The following is a 16,103-nucleotide window of genomic DNA, read 5'->3' on the forward strand; positions in this document are numbered from 1 at the left end:
GGAGCCACCTGGGATGAACAAAGACATAGGATTCTTATCTCATTATGCATGATCAAGCTTTCTTTAGCCTCAGCCCTTGCTTTCCCCCCCAGGACCTATTGCAGCCATCAGCAGCCGTTAACAGCCATCCACAGGTTTACCACTCCCACAGCCCATCACCCATTCCCATCACCCCCCCCCTGAATATATATAAGGGTCTGGTTGCTTCTGTTTCAAGTGTATCTGACGAAGTGTGCATGCACACTAAAGCTCATACTAAAATAAAAACTTAGTTGGTCTTTAAGGTGCTACTGAAGGAATTTTTTTATTTTATTACACAAAAAAAATGTTTTATATTTGTTGTTAGCTGCCCTGAGCCCGGTTTCTGGACCGGGAAGGGTGGGGTATAAATAAAATCATTATTATTATTATTATTATTATTATTATTATTATTATTATTATCTGATCTGATCTCCAAAAGCTACAGAATGCTCCTGATCATAGAACTGTAGAGTTGGAAGGGACCCTGAGGGTCATCCAGTCCAACCCTCTACAATGCAGTAATCTCAACTAAAGCATCCATGACAGATGGCCACCCAACCTTTGCTTAAAAACCTCCAAGGAAGGAGAGTCCACCACCTCCCAAGGGAGACCTTTCCACCACCAAATAGCCCTTACTGCCAGAAAGTTCTTCCTAATATTTCATCAGAATTTCCTTTCTTGTAAATTGAATCCATTGGTTTGGGCCCTGGCCATTGGAGCAGCGTAAAACCAGCTTGCTACGTCTGACAGCCCTTGATATATTTGAAGATGGCAATAATTTCACCTCATTTAAAGGATCTTGGTGTTTCATTACCGCCTCTTTCCCTATCTCGGACTGCAGCTCCCTCCCTCCAATATTCATTATATTCTCACCAGGTTGGGCTATTCTTTCACATCTGAGTGCTGACAAGGGCAGCAGAAAGAGGGCAGCCAATGTAATAGCTCTTTAGAAAAACGTAGAATCATAGAATTGCAGAGTTGGATGGGACCCTGAGGTTCATCTAGTCCAACCCCCTGAAGTGCAGGAATCTTTTGCCCGACGTGGGGCTCTAACCCACAACCCTGATATTAGGAGTCTCATGCTCTGCCAACTGAGCCATGATCATAATGGTTGATCATAACAAATATTAGAACTTGTAAATGGAATAAGGAACATTAATCAAATTAATGGGGAACTTGGGCGATGGGGTTTAAACTAGTGAAGTGAAAAGGGAATTAAGGGGGGAATGCACTTGAAAATAATAATGAAACAAATTTAACTGGGAGTCATGGGGGACAGGGAGTGGAAATTAATAATAAAATTAAGTTATTAAGGAGTAATGGGGTGAATATTAATAGTGGAATGAAATGAATAAGGAGTAATAATGAAATGAATTTAGTGTGGCGTGACAGGGGAAAGGGATTAATAATGAAATGAGTTTTAAAAGGCTTAATGGGGAAAGGGGTGGAAATTAATGGTGAAATCTTTTTTTCAAAAGGTAAACGGGAGAAAGGGAGGGGGAATAACTATTAATTGCATCTAACATTTACCATTAAATGTGAAAAAGAGGAAGACACACTTTGGTTTCACCCTTGACATTTGGCCCTCAGCCTGAAAGGCATGTTGAACCATGGAACTCACCCCCACAAGAGGTTGTGATGGCTACCAACTTGGATGGCTTTCAAATAATATGAGACAAATGGCTTACAGTGGTACCTCGGTTTACAAACACAATTGGTTCCAGAAGTCTGTTCATAAACTGAAGTGAACTTTCCCATTGAAAGTAATGGAAAGTGAATTAATCTGTTCCAGATGGGTCCGCGGTGTTCATAAACCGAAAATTCGTAAACCGAGGTGTTTGTAAACTGAGGTTCCACTTTATTAATAGCTACCAGCCACGATGGCTGTGCTCTGTGTGCCTGATTGAAGGCAGTGAGCTACTGAAAACTGCAGGAGGGAAGAGTGCTCTTGTGCTTGGGCCTTGCTTGCAGGTCTCCTGCAGGTATCTGGTTGGCCACTGTGAGAACAGGTTGCAAGACTTGATGGACCGTTGGCCTGATCCAGCAGGCTTCTCTTGTGCTCTTGAAAAGGTTAGCCACCATTGGTGCCATGTAGTAATACTGTATTCGAATATAAGCCACACTTTAACATTTCACAGTTGGAATTTGGGAAAAAAAAGTGTGGCTTATATTCGGGCCAATACGGTATTAGTATCAGTGAACACCACTTTTTCTTTGACCTCTTCAAATAATTCTAAAACCAGCCACCCCAGCCTCTCGTTGCATGTGCTTTCCTTCATCTTCTCCCAACCTGCCCTTGCTATATATTTTTTAATCTGCTTTGTTCTTCCAAATTAGCTCTAGAGAAACCATCTATGCAGAGGCTACATCTACTTTCATATTGCGCCTGGAACACAGTGGGGTGGGCGGGGTTTGAATTAAAGCTTAAAAAGAAGCACTAGATAATGGGAGACAGAGCTGAGAAGCTCTGGGTCCTGGGTGGCCGCTTATTCATTGCCAATAAAAAAATGAACTGTATCACCAAAAGGAGGAGGAAAGACAACACAGATTTGCACAAATTGTGTATAGGCTAAATTTCATTTATTATATTTACTATAATTGAAATAGAAATGCATAGTGGGGTAGACTTAACAGGTGACCCTAGTCTGCTAAATGTGCCTTGGCAACTTCAAGGTCCATGATCTCCCATCTTAAGGTTCTTTAAATGGATTGGGAATGGGCAGCCCTTTAAACAGAGGATGTCATCAAATAGATTGCTTTCTGTAAAACAGAACACATTACTGCCCTATCGGAATCGCTAAACGAGACCCCAAATTTCATGGCATCGAAACAATGCAAAATGAAGGTCCAAGTGCCTTTTGTATAGTCTTTAAGGAAGACATGGCCCAATTTAATTGCAATGATTAATCAGCCACCACTTCTGCTTTTGTTCCTTCCAGCTGTTAAGAACCAGGCAACAGGTCACTATATTTTGAATGGCAAAGGAGAGGGATCTGGCTCTCGTTCCTTCATTGATCTCGGCTTAGAGTGGGAGTACCACATAGAAGATGACATAGAAACCCTTCAGACGGATGGGCCACTGTATGATGCTATTGTTGTGTTGGTAGGTCATGCTCCATTTACTGTTTCATAGAGTTTTCTTGTGTGACCAGCGGGGCTTGTATCTCTGTTCCATGCCAAGCAGTATCAACTTGGGAGATCCACTCACAAAACCAACAAGGACATAGCCATGTGGTTGTGACAAATTGTTCTGCCCAAATTGTGAGTTTCAAAACTAGAGGGAACCCATCAGTCATACATAGTTGGGGTGAACATAAATGGGACTTAAGATCCACCTTGTATCTGTCTCTGTGCCCTTTATACATACCAGTCTATTTCTGAATCACCTTGTGCTCTACACTTCAATCCAGGGCCGGATTTAGGTTTGATGAGGCCCTAAGCTACTGAAGGTAATGGGGCCCTTTATATGTCCAGCTGTCTTTTGTCAACAACAAATTGTCACTGTTTTGTGGGTTGAATATATGCTATATAGTAATTTATGGACCTAATAGGTATCTAAACCCATTTTATTTTTTAGCTTATATTTCGGAAATGTACATCCAGTTTTTTCCCCTTTAAATTTTTTTGAGGGCCCCAAGAGAGTGGGGCCCTAAGCTATAGCTTGTTTAGCTTACACGTAAATACAGTATTGCTTCAATCTTTGATTCGGGTTCCGATCTACTCTGTGTAAAATGAAGCTCTCTCTCTTCCCCATTCACTTTTATGGGGGGATCTGAAAATGGCTAATCATCTGTAAGGACTGAAAAGGAAGGGAGCAGTTACAATTAGTACAGTAATGATTGTTGTTGTTGTTTAGTCATTTAGTCGTGTCCGACTCTTCGTGACCCCATGGACCATAGCATGCCAGGCACTCCTGTCTTGCACTGCCTCCCGCAGTTTGGTCAAACTCATGTTGGTAGCTTCAAGAACACTGTCCAACCATCTCATCCTCTGTCGTCCCCTTCTCCTAGTGCCCTCCATCTTTCCCAACATCAGGGTCTTTTCCAGGGAGTCTTCTCTTCTCATGAGGTGGCCAAAGTGTTGGAGCCTCAGCTTCAGGATCTGTCCTTCCAGTGAGCACTCAGGGCTGATTTCCTTAAGAATGGATAGGTTTGATCTTCTTGCAGTCCATGGGACTCTCAAGAGTCTCCTCCAGCACCATAATTCAAAAGCATCCATTCTTCGGTGATCAGCCTTCTTTATGGTCCAGCTCTCACTTCCATACATCACTACTGGGAAAACCAAAGATAGGCTCTGTGGCCACCCTTATTTGTGACTTTCCCCTCCTGGATTGTAGCTGGATGTTTTCAATGGTCTGGCTGCCCCATCAGCCTGGAACCAGCCTGGAACTCAGTCTAGTGACCTCCACATGGTACATATTATCCTGGCTCCCATCAGATGAAGGACTTATATGCAGATTGCGGTTCCTACCAGAAATGTTAATGATCAAATCACATAGCTGCCAAGTTATCCCTTTTTAAAAGGGATTTTCCCTTATGCTGAATAGGCTTCCTCGCGAGAAAAGGGAAAGCTTGGCAGCTATGAAATCAGTGCATAGGCAAAGGAGAGGTCAAAGTCACCACAGGTGCAAGGCATGGCTAGGCTAGCCAAGATGTCCATCCAACAGTTGGCAATGCCCTCTAACTCCGATTAGAAAAGAAATAAGTGGGAAGGGCTTTAGTGTGGCAAACTTGGAGCATCTTTGGACTGCACAAGAGAATGGGAACGGCTTCTGGTAGCTGGGCCTGAGCCATACCTGCCAAGTCTCCCGCTTAAAAATGCGGGATCAGCAGCGGTGTGGCTCCGGAAGTTGCATAGAAGCAACTTCCAGGGCCGCTCCGCCCATGTGTGGGCACCGGAAATTGGGCAGAGAGGCACCGGAAGTCGCTTCTACGCATGCCCGGTGGCCATCTTGGTGGTGGCCGCATGGCGACAGCCATCTTGGTGACGGTGGCCGCATGGCGGCGGCCATCTTGGTGACGGCTGCCGCCATGTGGCCACCATCAAGATGGCCGCTGGGCATGCGTAGAAGCGACTTCCGGTACCGTACTGCCTGATTTCCGGTGCCCACACATGGGCAGAGCGGCACCCAAAATGGAGGCTCCCTGGCAGGTAGGAAATCCGGGGGATTTCCAGGATTTTTCTCCATTCAGGAGAAAAGCAGGAAATGTATTAAAATCTGGGGGTTTCCCGCGAAAAACGGAATACTTGGCAGCTAAGGCCTGAGCTGTCTGCTCAGGCCAGCGATGGGTGATGAAACAGCACCAGCTCAGAGTCAGACTTGGCATGGGGTGCCTCCCCTGTGGGGAGGGTCCCACAGCTCAGGTGTTGGTGCCAGGGTTGTGGGCTCGACTGGCATGGAACAAAAGCTTGATAGCCCCCTAGGTCCCGCTCCAAGATCATGCTGCTCATTGGCTGTGTCCCCACCATCACCAGACAGCTCAGGTGTCTCATAAGACCCTAACATACCTTGTTCCAGGGCCAGAGTCATCAGCCTCCAACTCCTCACGCTGCTTCCACCTCTCAGTCTGATCCTGACCAGCCCCAACAAGACATCGCCTCAAAACTCTTAACACATATCCCATCAACCTCAGCCAGCACAACCGTGACCAGGGATGATGGAGGCTATAGTCCATTAACATCAGGAGAGCACCAGGTTGGGGAAGGCTGCCCTCAACACTACCAGCCACAATAGCAGCACAACCACCAACTTTTGAGTTGGTTTTTTAAAAATAAAATAAAAAAATCACTTGCTAAGGTACAGCAAATACTGTATCTTCCTCTCTTGTTGGCTCTGAAAAGAAAAGAAAATTCCTAAAGGAAGGAAGTGCCCATGTTTCCAACTACTACTGACATTCTGTCCCATTTGCTCAACCTTTTTACAGATCATCCCTCGGGACAATGTCACGCAGTCGAGCCTGACATACAAATACATAATCCACGAGGATTCAGTCCCCAATGTCAACAGCAACAATGTACTTCAAGAGGACCTGGATACGTTTGAGTGGGCTTTGAAGAGTTGGTCTCAATGTTCCAAGCCTTGCGGAGGAGGCAAGTCATAATATTGTCTGGTGGGAGGGAGTAGAAGAATATATTGGAGAACTGTATGTGTCTTTTTAGTGCCCACACATGCAGGGGCGGAGGAAGGGGGGTGCAGTGGGGGCGGGTCGCCCCGGGTGTCACCACTGAGGGGGGTGACAGAACGCCGGGCAGCACTCACTTCGGGGCTCGAGCCATGCGTCTCTCCTAAGAGTGACGCAGTGGCTTGAGCGCCCACAGGCTCCGCGTTGCCCCCAAGAGTCCGCCTGCTGCCTCCCCCTCAGCTGTAGGGCGGCTGAGTGGGAGGAGGCAGGCAGACTCCTTAGAGGTCTCGTGGAGCGTCCTGCCCCAGCTTGCCTTGTCCTGCGGGCAACTGACTCCGCTCCTGGGCGCAGACAGGCCCGGCTGTAAGTGTAGTCCCAGTGGCGCGGGGCGCCAGGGCGCCGGGCCGGCAGGAGGGTGCTCACGGCGAAGCCGCGCTGCGAGGGCAGGGGCGCCGGAGTGATCTCCGTGCCTCAGCGCCAGGGCACCTGACCTGCTTGAGACGGCCCTGGGCGCAGGGCACGCATGCCGCCCCAGGCACCCCACCGGCTTGCTGCACTGCTGCGCACATGAAGAGTTGTATTTGACAGAACCACTGACACAGTGGAATCTCCCTTCCTTCTGCTCCCTCTGTGTGCCCCCACCCACACCAAATCTACTCTGAGAGTTTCTCCCAACCATCCCAAAAAGAGTTGGGGGGGGTACCCAAGGGGGAGAGAGGGAGGGGAAATGGTTCCACTTGTGATTCTGTTGGATTCAGTCCAAAGTTGTGTAATACGGGACGTTACATTGCAAAACCCATAACATGTGATCTTCTGTAATAAGCCCATAACAAGTGATCTTCTGTAATAAATTAAAAACTGCACCAAATTCTGCACTTGGGATGAAACTGGAGAGCTGATTGTGTTTGCATTGTATATGTGGGGTGTTTTTTTTTTCTTTCCTGAATTGTTGTTTGGTTTTCATCCCCAGGTTTCCAAGACACTAAGTATGGGTGCCGCAGGAAGAGTGATAGCAAAATGGTACACCGCAGCTTCTGTGAAGCCAGCAAAAAACCCAAGCCCATTCGTAGGATGTGCAACCTTCAGGAATGTACGCAGCCATTGTAAGCATCTGCTCCTTTTCAGTGACGTATTGGCAGCAGCAGTGTGGGGTCAAAAAAGCTTCCTCCAAGCGGGCATAGAGTCTCTCCTCAGTGAAACAACAGGTAGCCAGATTCAGTGATAGGCCCTGGTATTTGACTTCCCACAACTTACCAAGGCAACATATTAACGGACGATGGGAAATACATCAAGTGCTAACCCCAAAGCTATAATCCAGCTGTCTCAGAGGCTTTGTTTTGGAATCGGAGATTACGCTTTGCAGCCTTCTGCCTCTTCTGCACGTCCTCAAGTTTCTGCATACTTAGGCTGAAAGTTTGTTGCCTTTAACTATGTGACAGAAAGAACTTGTCGTTCTGCCTATTAAATCCTGCTCAGATTAGACCTGATGAAATTACTGGGCCTAAGAGAGCCATGACCATTGATTCAAAGGAGTCTACTCTGAGTAGGATCCAGTTATATACGCATCAATTACTATGACTATCATTATTTGATGTCTGTGCAGCAAACTCATACAAAAACATAGCCATTCAGTGTCCAGAAGCTCAGTTAAAACTGGAACAACTTAACAAATTTTAAAATGGAGCAGAATACATTAAAGAAACAAAAATACAAATATGGGTCATGGAATCGTAGAGTTGGAAGGTACCCAAGGGTTGCCTAGTCCAACTCCATGCAATAAAGGAATCTCAACTACAGTGGTACCTCTGCTTACGAATTTAATGCGTTCCGAACGCACATTCATACGTTGAAAAAAATTGTAAGTCGAATCCCATAGGAATGCATTGGGAGAAAAAAATTGTAAGTCGAAGCAACCCTATCTAAAAATTCGTAAGTAGAAAAAATCCTATCTAATCCGCATCCAAGATGGCGGACGGAGCTCCGTTCGTAAGTAGAAACATTCGTAAGTAGAGTTATTCGTAAGTAGAGGTACCACTGTATAGCATCCTTGACAGGTGGTCACCCAACCTCTGCTTAAAACCCCAGAATACCACTGTATTCTGCTCTGGTCAGACCTCACCTGGAGTACTGTGTCCAGTTCTGGGCACCACAGTTCAAGAAGGATACTGAAAAGCTGGAACGTGTCCAGAGGAGGGCAACCAAAATGGTCAAAGGCCTGGAAACGATGCCTTATGAGGAATGGCTTAGGGAGCTGGGTATGTTTAGCCTGGAGAAGAGAAGGTTATGATAGCCATGTTCAAATATATTAAAGGATGTCATATAGAGGAGGGAGAAAGATTGTTTTCTGCTGCTCCAGAGAAGCGGACACGGAACAATGGATTCAAACTACAAGAAAGAAGATTCCACCTAAACATTAGGAAGAACTTCCTGACAGTAAGAGCTATTCGACAGTGGAATTTGCTACCAAGGAGTGTGGTGGAGTCTCCTCCTTTGGAGGTCTTTAAGCAGAGGCTTGACAGGCATATGTCAAGAATGCTTTGATGGTGTTTCCTGCTTGGCAGGGGGTTGGACTGGATGGCCCTTGTGGTCTCTTCCAACTCTATGATTCTATGATTCTAACCACCCCACCACCCCCATGAAGGAAGGTGCACCATCTTCCAAGATGGTCCATTCTATTGATGGACACCTGACAAAATGTTCTAATCATGACCAATCATTTTCACAAGAAGGTTTTCTAAGAGAACCAAGTCTAAAGTTGGTGCCTGAAGATCTTTACAGGTGATGCAAGCTAGATTTAGCGACAGCCAGCGACGATGATATTTGTGCTGCATGCAGATCAATCCTGGGCAGAGTTAGTCTTTTGCACTACCGGTAGTTAGTGTATTCCTATTTAATGCTCTTCTCTCTGCCCCATCTCAGCTGGGTATCAGAAGAATGGGAGCATTGCACCAAAACCTGTGGGACCTCTGGTTATCAGATCCGAACCGTGCGCTGCATCCAGCCTCTCCACGATGGTGCAAATCGCTCCGTCCATTTCAAGTATTGTAGCGGGGATCGCCCTGAGAGCCGTCGGCCATGCAACAGGACGCCGTGCCCTGCTCAGTGGAAAACCTGGCCCTGGAGTCCAGTAAGCAAAATGGGTCTTCTGTGTTTCATCAACCATTATGGGCTCAGGTAGCCAAAACAAACAAAAAACTCCACCTTTGGGCTAAAAAGCCCAGGACACTCCATTTTGCCAGAATGGAGAGAGGTTATTGACAAGCAGGCCCTCTAACAAAATGTTGTATCATGGAGAGCATCAGTTCAAGGTCCCAGGCATTCCACTGCATTTCTTCCTTCCCCCTCAGTTTTCCATTCCCATAAAATTAAGTCCATTGATCTTGCTTTGCCGTCGCTGGGCTGTTCTTTGGGGCAGGGACCCCCCAGCTGAGGGATCTCCCCCTCCTAACTTAAAGCCTCGTGAACCCCCTGTTAGAATATCGGGGTGTCAAGCCCTATATTCTCACTCTTGCCCACTGGCTTCGGTAAAGAAGACAGCAAACAATCGTAGCTGTTTAACTACGTTTATTAGGGAGCGATGGTTAGGGAGCCCCCGGGAAAAAATCCTGGTGATACAGCACTCTTTTGTGTGGGTTGTGGGTGGTTTTCTGTCAGTAATTCGGCCGTCCCGGGGGCCAGTTGTCAGACTGGTCCCACAGGCCAGATATGCGATTGCTCTCACAAACGTGATGGACAACACACAAGTCAGTAAATAAGGCTAAACTGCTTTATTTACATATAAAGAAACTGGGAGCTCTACATCATGGCTCCCTCTCTCTGGCATCACAGCCAGTAAAGAGAAAGAACAAAGGAACAACAGTCCCACGTAAACATCCTGTCTACGTCACTTCTACTCTGTGGGAATGAAAACACATACAGTCATATGATACCCAATAACCCTATGACTGCAGACGGGGAATGAATCCTAACAAACCCCCCGATTTATGCCCTGTGCTGCAGTTCACCATTGGAACTACCTGCAACTGGATTTGGCAAATAAGGAATTATTCTTAATTATTCTTAATTAATTTAGTATACTGCCCTTCATCCATAGATCTCAAGGCGGCTCACAACATAAAAATACAAGATTAAAAAACTCAAAATGGCTAATAAAAACAAACACAGACCAATAACCCCCAACCACTCACAGCTTGAACACTGGAAATAGAGGGAATTATATTTGTCTAATTGCACACACACTCATGAGTCTTCTTGAAACAGATCAAAGACCCAACTAAGTCCAACATCCTGTTTCTCACATCCAGATGCCACAGTGGGATGCGCACAAGCAGAGAATCCCCTTTTAAATCAAGATAAATGAAATAAAGAAAAATATGCCTCTCAACAGAAATGTTTCATTTAGCCATCGTGGATAAAAGCCATTGTACAAGCAGGAGCTTCTAACAACCTTCACGTCTAAAACTTCCAAGGGCTTCTGGTCTTGCAACAATGGTGGTTAAACAGTTTGAAACTTGTTGGCATTGAAAATGTGAGCATGCTCTTCAACCGAAGGCACAGTTGATGCAGGGCTGCCTCTTGCTAAAATATTATATATAATAAACTAGAATCATCCATCACTTTGTCATATTTCCGGACTCAGACAAAATCTGGACATGCACCCAATTAACATGTCCTAATTTCAAAGTCTCTTGTTTTCATTTCATTTCCTAGTTGATGAGTATTGTTTGTATGGCTATATATCATTACTTGTCTTTTTTTTTCAAAAGAAAGAGAAAAGTACCCCTCGCCACACTATTGTGTGGCAAGGAAAGGCAGGAGAAAATATTTAAAATAAATTATGACCAAGCCTCTAAACTTCAAGGATGCAGCCTAGATCACATTTTAATAATCGTAAGAATGAATACCTGCATCTGGATGGAAGCAAAGCTACTGTTTTTTTTACCAGCTATGGGTTTTAGTGCTGTGACATCTATCCTGTGGGGGTTTCTTTTACCATTGCCCACCAGTTAACGTGAAAAGAAATAGCATTTGAAAATTAACAGAAGGGGAGGAAAATTCAGTGACATTCTCATCAGTGGAGTCCAGGGCTTTTGTCACATTAATCTTACTTTCAAGATGGTTGAGAGATGTTCACAAGTGTCCTTTCTTTCTTTCTTTCTTTCTTTCTTTCTTTCTTTCTTTCTTTCTTTCTTTCTTTCTTTCTTTCTTTCTTTCTTTCTTTCTTCAAATCATCTCAGCCTTCACAGCTAGCCAGGGAGGCTGCAGAATATTGGACTGGGGGGGGGGGGATGTTTCCTTGAAAGAAAACCTCACCTGCTTTGCAACAATAAGCTAAGCTCTAAACTCCATGCTCACCAAAATTCTAAACAAAATCTCAAGTGTTCTGAGAATGAGGCAGTAAAATGGAAGCTTCTTCTGCAGAGGAAGAAAACTTTTGAGAGACTGAGGGACAGATTTTGGCTCAGGGGTAGTGTGGTTCAGTGGCGGAGCTTCACGCTCCGGCAGTGGGGGCAGAGAGCAGGCGGGGGCGGGGCTGGCGCGCATCCCGCGGGCGGAGCGCGCTGCCTGCATGGGTGTGGCGCGTGTTCTGGGGCGTGGCGCACCACCTGCAGGGGCGTGGCGCACGTTTTGGGGGTGTGGTGCACCGCCCGCATGGGCGTGGCGTGTGTTTTGGGGGCAGGGACAGTCGCGTTGGCACCCTACCGGGATTGCGCTGCCGGGGGCGGCATGCTCCCGTCGCCCCCCTCTTCCTACGCCCCTGGTGTGGTTATAGAGCCCATCAACGTGCATGACTGTTTTGCAGCATAGCACAGGCCAGAAATGGTAGTTTCCAATTGAACACTGGCTAATGGCAGGGTAGAAGGAGAATTGGGAAGGCTGAGGTTACTAGCAAATGAATGGTTGAGTTAACAGAGCACACATGAAGCATGTTTCTCCTTCCTTTAAAGGTCTGCTTGCAATGTCATGCATGTCCATATTTTGGCAAATGGTTTTGGTTTAACCCGGACAAGGTGGCAAGAGACAGCATTGCATCAGTGCCACCATCTGGCTTTACCTGTGGAGCAGCTGGAGGTAGCTGTTAAACCTGGCAATGTGTCATTTATTAGGAAAGGGGACAATCCCAAATCTGGTCAGATTTTGACCTTTTCAAAGAGTTTCATCCTTCCAGCTCCAGCAGCAGCAATGGGAGCCACCTGTACAACTCCCTTCCTCATTTGGTTAAGGGTATGTGTGCGGAAGTCTCCATGGTTTCTCTTATCCATAGTGCCTTGTTGCTTTCTGTCCATAGTGTTCTGTGACCTGTGGTGAAGGAACAGAGTCCAGGCAAGTCTTATGCCGCGCCAGCGACCAATGCAATGGAGAGAAGCCAGAATCCGTGAGGGTTTGCAAGCTTGCCCCCTGCAATGGTAAGGAAAATGTTGCCCTAACTGTGTCAAGATTGGATCGTTCCAGTTTCTGGAATTCTGGCAACATCTGGAATTTGGGGGAATGCTCTGAGAGCTGCTCCAGTTTCATGCAGAACAGATATTCCAATTTCTGTGTATCATGCTATGAAAATCCCACAGGTGGCATTAGACAAAGGTGATTGGGCCTGCTGGATGTTGTTGGACTACAACTCCCATCACTGATGGACACTGGCTCTAGGATGGCTCAGCCTAATGGGGACTGAAGTCTGACAACATCCAGAGGTCACTGTGTTCACTAGCCCTGATTTGGAACACAGAGCATATAGCCAGCTTGCTAGGGGAGATATTTGCACTGGGGAAACAGTGGCAGGGAAGGGTTAAAACAGGCATCCCCAAACTGTGGCCCTCCAGATGTTTTGGCCTACAACTCCCATGATCCCTAGCTAACAGGACCAGTGGTCAGGGATGATGGGAATTGTAGTCCAAAACATCTGGAGGACCGAAGTTTGGGGGTGCCTGGCTTAAAGCAACAACAACCCTGAATTGCTTGCTTCCCAGACCTTTTTTACCCCAATAAATTTGATTAAAGTTTGAAATAAAATATACCAAGGTTAATATCAAACATCCAATAGCTTTCTTTATCAACGATTAAAAAACTAATCTAAATAAAAACATGAACCAAAAGGAGTAAAAGAAAGTAGAAAGAAAAAAAAGAGAGAACTTCCAATTCTTCGTCTTTCGGCTATACGTAAAAAATTATTCAAGACATCCACTCCAACAACTCTACTTTCTATAAACCAATTATTTTCTTCAATCCTCAAACCCAGATATCCTAAGTTCATTTTATTTTCCACGCGAAAAGTTTCCGATCTTTAGTAAATATTGACAAAGATTTTCCCCTGATTAAACACATCAGCTTCGCCATATCAGCTCAGTCCAATGTCTGGGCAGATGTATAAGAGAGCAGGCAGTCTATCGGGTATCTATTTCCCAAGCTGCCAAGGACTTTATATTAGTATTATTCATTAGTAGCATCATTTCTACACCACTATGCATTTTAAAGAACAAATCTCAAAGCAGTTTACAGCACATTGTTGTTGTTTAGTCGTGTCTGACTCTTCGTGACCCCGTGGACCAGAGCACGCCAGGCACTCCTGTCTTGCACTGCCTCCCGCAGTTTGGTCAGACTCATGTTGGTAGCTTCGAGAACACTGTCCAACCATCTCATCCTCTGTCGTCCCCTTCTCCTTGTGCCCTCCATCTTTCCCAACATCAGGGTCTTTTCCAGGGGGTCTTCTCTTCTCATGAGGTGGCCAAAGTATTGGAGCCTCAGCTTCACGATCTGTCCTTCCAGTGAGCACTCAGGGCTGATTTCCTTACAGCACATTAAAACAGCAAATAAAGCAATCCAGAAGAAAACAAACTCAAGCTTTGAGGAAAATATTTCAGATCCTTCTCTAAGTGACAATTTGCTTTCCCCAGTCTCCAACCTGGCATCCAGAGATCTCCACGTGGTCGGAATTGGACCAGTTGCAAAATGCGCCTGGCGCCTGGCTAATCTCTAACACTGTATTCCCGCAATGCTAATTTCATTTCCTCCAACTTCTTTCCCATCGGGAAAATGCAATAGGGAAAAAGAGAAAACGTTGCAGTGTGGAAGCCAAAGTGCGATCAAAACAAGCACTTTAAATTTAGCTCGGTAGCATTTTGGCAATGTATCTGAAGAAGTATCTGATGGATATTTTCCAGTGTATCTGAATAAGTGTGCATGCGCACGAAATCTCATACCTATGACAAACTTAGTTGGTCTCTAAGGTGCTACTGGAAAGATTTTTTTTTTGACATTTTGGCAGCCAGAGCAATCAACGCCAGTGTTACATTTGGGAGGTGAGCTTCCAACTGCAGCTTCCGAACCGCTCTCAAAGGCAGTCCCACATAGAGTGAGTTGCAACAATTCAACTGAGAAATTGCCAGCTCGTAAACTACAGCAGCTTTTACATGAAACTTTACGAAAGTCTGAGGCCTGTTGTATTCACTAGAGACACTAGAGGGGAGCAGAGATGTATCTGTTAGCTGAAGGTGGAACCACATGGAGTTTTTCCTTGGTATAAAATGGCATTTCCACCTTATCTCTCAAGCCCTGTCGGAAAGAACAGTGCTTCTAATACAATATTATAAGGGAGCCATATTCATTTTTGGCTCAGAGTAAAGAAGGGGCAGGCAGCACAACACCCCAGGATTATTTCCAACTGGCATGGACAGTTTTGCGAGACCACTCTTGCCTCTTCCTCCCTCAGCTAAAATGAGGCTCACGACCAAATGTAAGAAGGAGAAGGTTTTCTACCGTGGGAACCTGGTGAATAAGAAATGGATGTCTAGATTATGTGTAGTCCATCTAAAAGGCCAAAAAACCCACAACCCCGGGAACCTTTGAGTACGCAACTCAGAGTTGGTACTGATGTGCTCAAAAGTAGACTCTTTTTTTAAGAAAATGAAACAAAACTTTGCACTGCTATACTTGGATCGATCAACCCCACCGTGAAATGCATGCGATAGTTTATTGAACAGGCAAAAAGATGGGGTGACTTTGGGGACCTTTGTGAATACAGTGGGACCTTGGTTTTCGAACTTAATCTGTTCCGGATGTCCGTTCGACTCCCAAAACCGTTTGAAAACCAAGGCACAGCTTCTGATTGGCTGCAGGAACTTCCTGCACTCAATCAGAAGCCGCGGAAGCTAGGTCAGACATTTGGCTTCCGAAAAATGTTCGCAACCGGAACACTTCTGGTTTTGTGGCATTCGGGAGCTGATTTGTTTGGGAGCCAAGCCGTTCAAGTACCAAGGTACCACTGTAGTTTAGAATTGCATTTCACCAGACAACTAAAACCTTGTCAGTCTACACATACAGCAGAGAAGCAGAAGCCTGAAGTAATAGGATTTTTTAAAACCTAGGAACAGTGTTTTTTTAAAACAAAACAAAACATAATAATAATGGCATTTCTCTCTTTTTTTAAAATACATTTTATTCCAATTTTCCAAATTCAACAAATTAACAAAACCAATCTTTTATACAAAATCTTATATTCACATCTTTTACCTTGCTCCGCCGAGCTATGACTTCCCCCCCTCCCTTCATGCGGGTTTCTTGTTAATTCCCTTTTTTGCAGTTCCTTTTTTAACATATTGGTCAATTCGTAAGGTTTATTTTAATCCTGCGAGAGTTTTTAATGATCTACAGTTTTTCTCCATATAGTCCACATATTTACTCCAGTCCTTTTGAAACCTTGTCTCCCCCTGGTCACGAATCTTGCATGTCAATCTAGCAAGTTCAGCATAGTCCATCATTTTTATCTGCCACTCCACAATTGTAGGTAATTCCTGTAATTTCCATTTTTGGGCTAACAAAGTCCTAGCCGCGGTTGTTGCATACATAAACAGTGTTTGATCTTCTTTTCTAATCTCTCCTCCTATTATTCCTAACAAAAATGCTTCTGGTTTTTTTGGAAAAGTATATCTAAACATCTTTTTCAATTCGTTATATAAACTTTCCCAA

At 45.2% G+C, this 16,103-nt stretch overlaps 1 protein-coding gene across 1 annotated transcript in view; it reads left to right on the forward strand.

The window, feature by feature from the left end:
* The window catches only part of ADAMTS3 (ADAM metallopeptidase with thrombospondin type 1 motif 3), a 138,900-nt gene that overhangs the window by 111,030 nt on the left and 11,767 nt on the right, over window positions 1–16,103 (forward strand). The window contains exons 17-21 of the mRNA XM_035103109.2: window positions 2,961–3,124; window positions 5,946–6,111; window positions 7,114–7,246; window positions 9,063–9,270; window positions 12,433–12,550. Coding sequence (XP_034959000.2) covers window positions 2,961–3,124; window positions 5,946–6,111; window positions 7,114–7,246; window positions 9,063–9,270; window positions 12,433–12,550 — 789 coding nt within the window. The remainder of the gene's footprint in view (window positions 1–2,960; window positions 3,125–5,945; window positions 6,112–7,113; window positions 7,247–9,062; window positions 9,271–12,432; window positions 12,551–16,103) is intronic.

This window comes from Zootoca vivipara, chromosome 9 (assembly GCF_963506605.1).
Source record: "Zootoca vivipara chromosome 9, rZooViv1.1, whole genome shotgun sequence".
Taxonomy (NCBI): domain Eukaryota; kingdom Metazoa; phylum Chordata; class Lepidosauria; order Squamata; family Lacertidae; genus Zootoca; species Zootoca vivipara.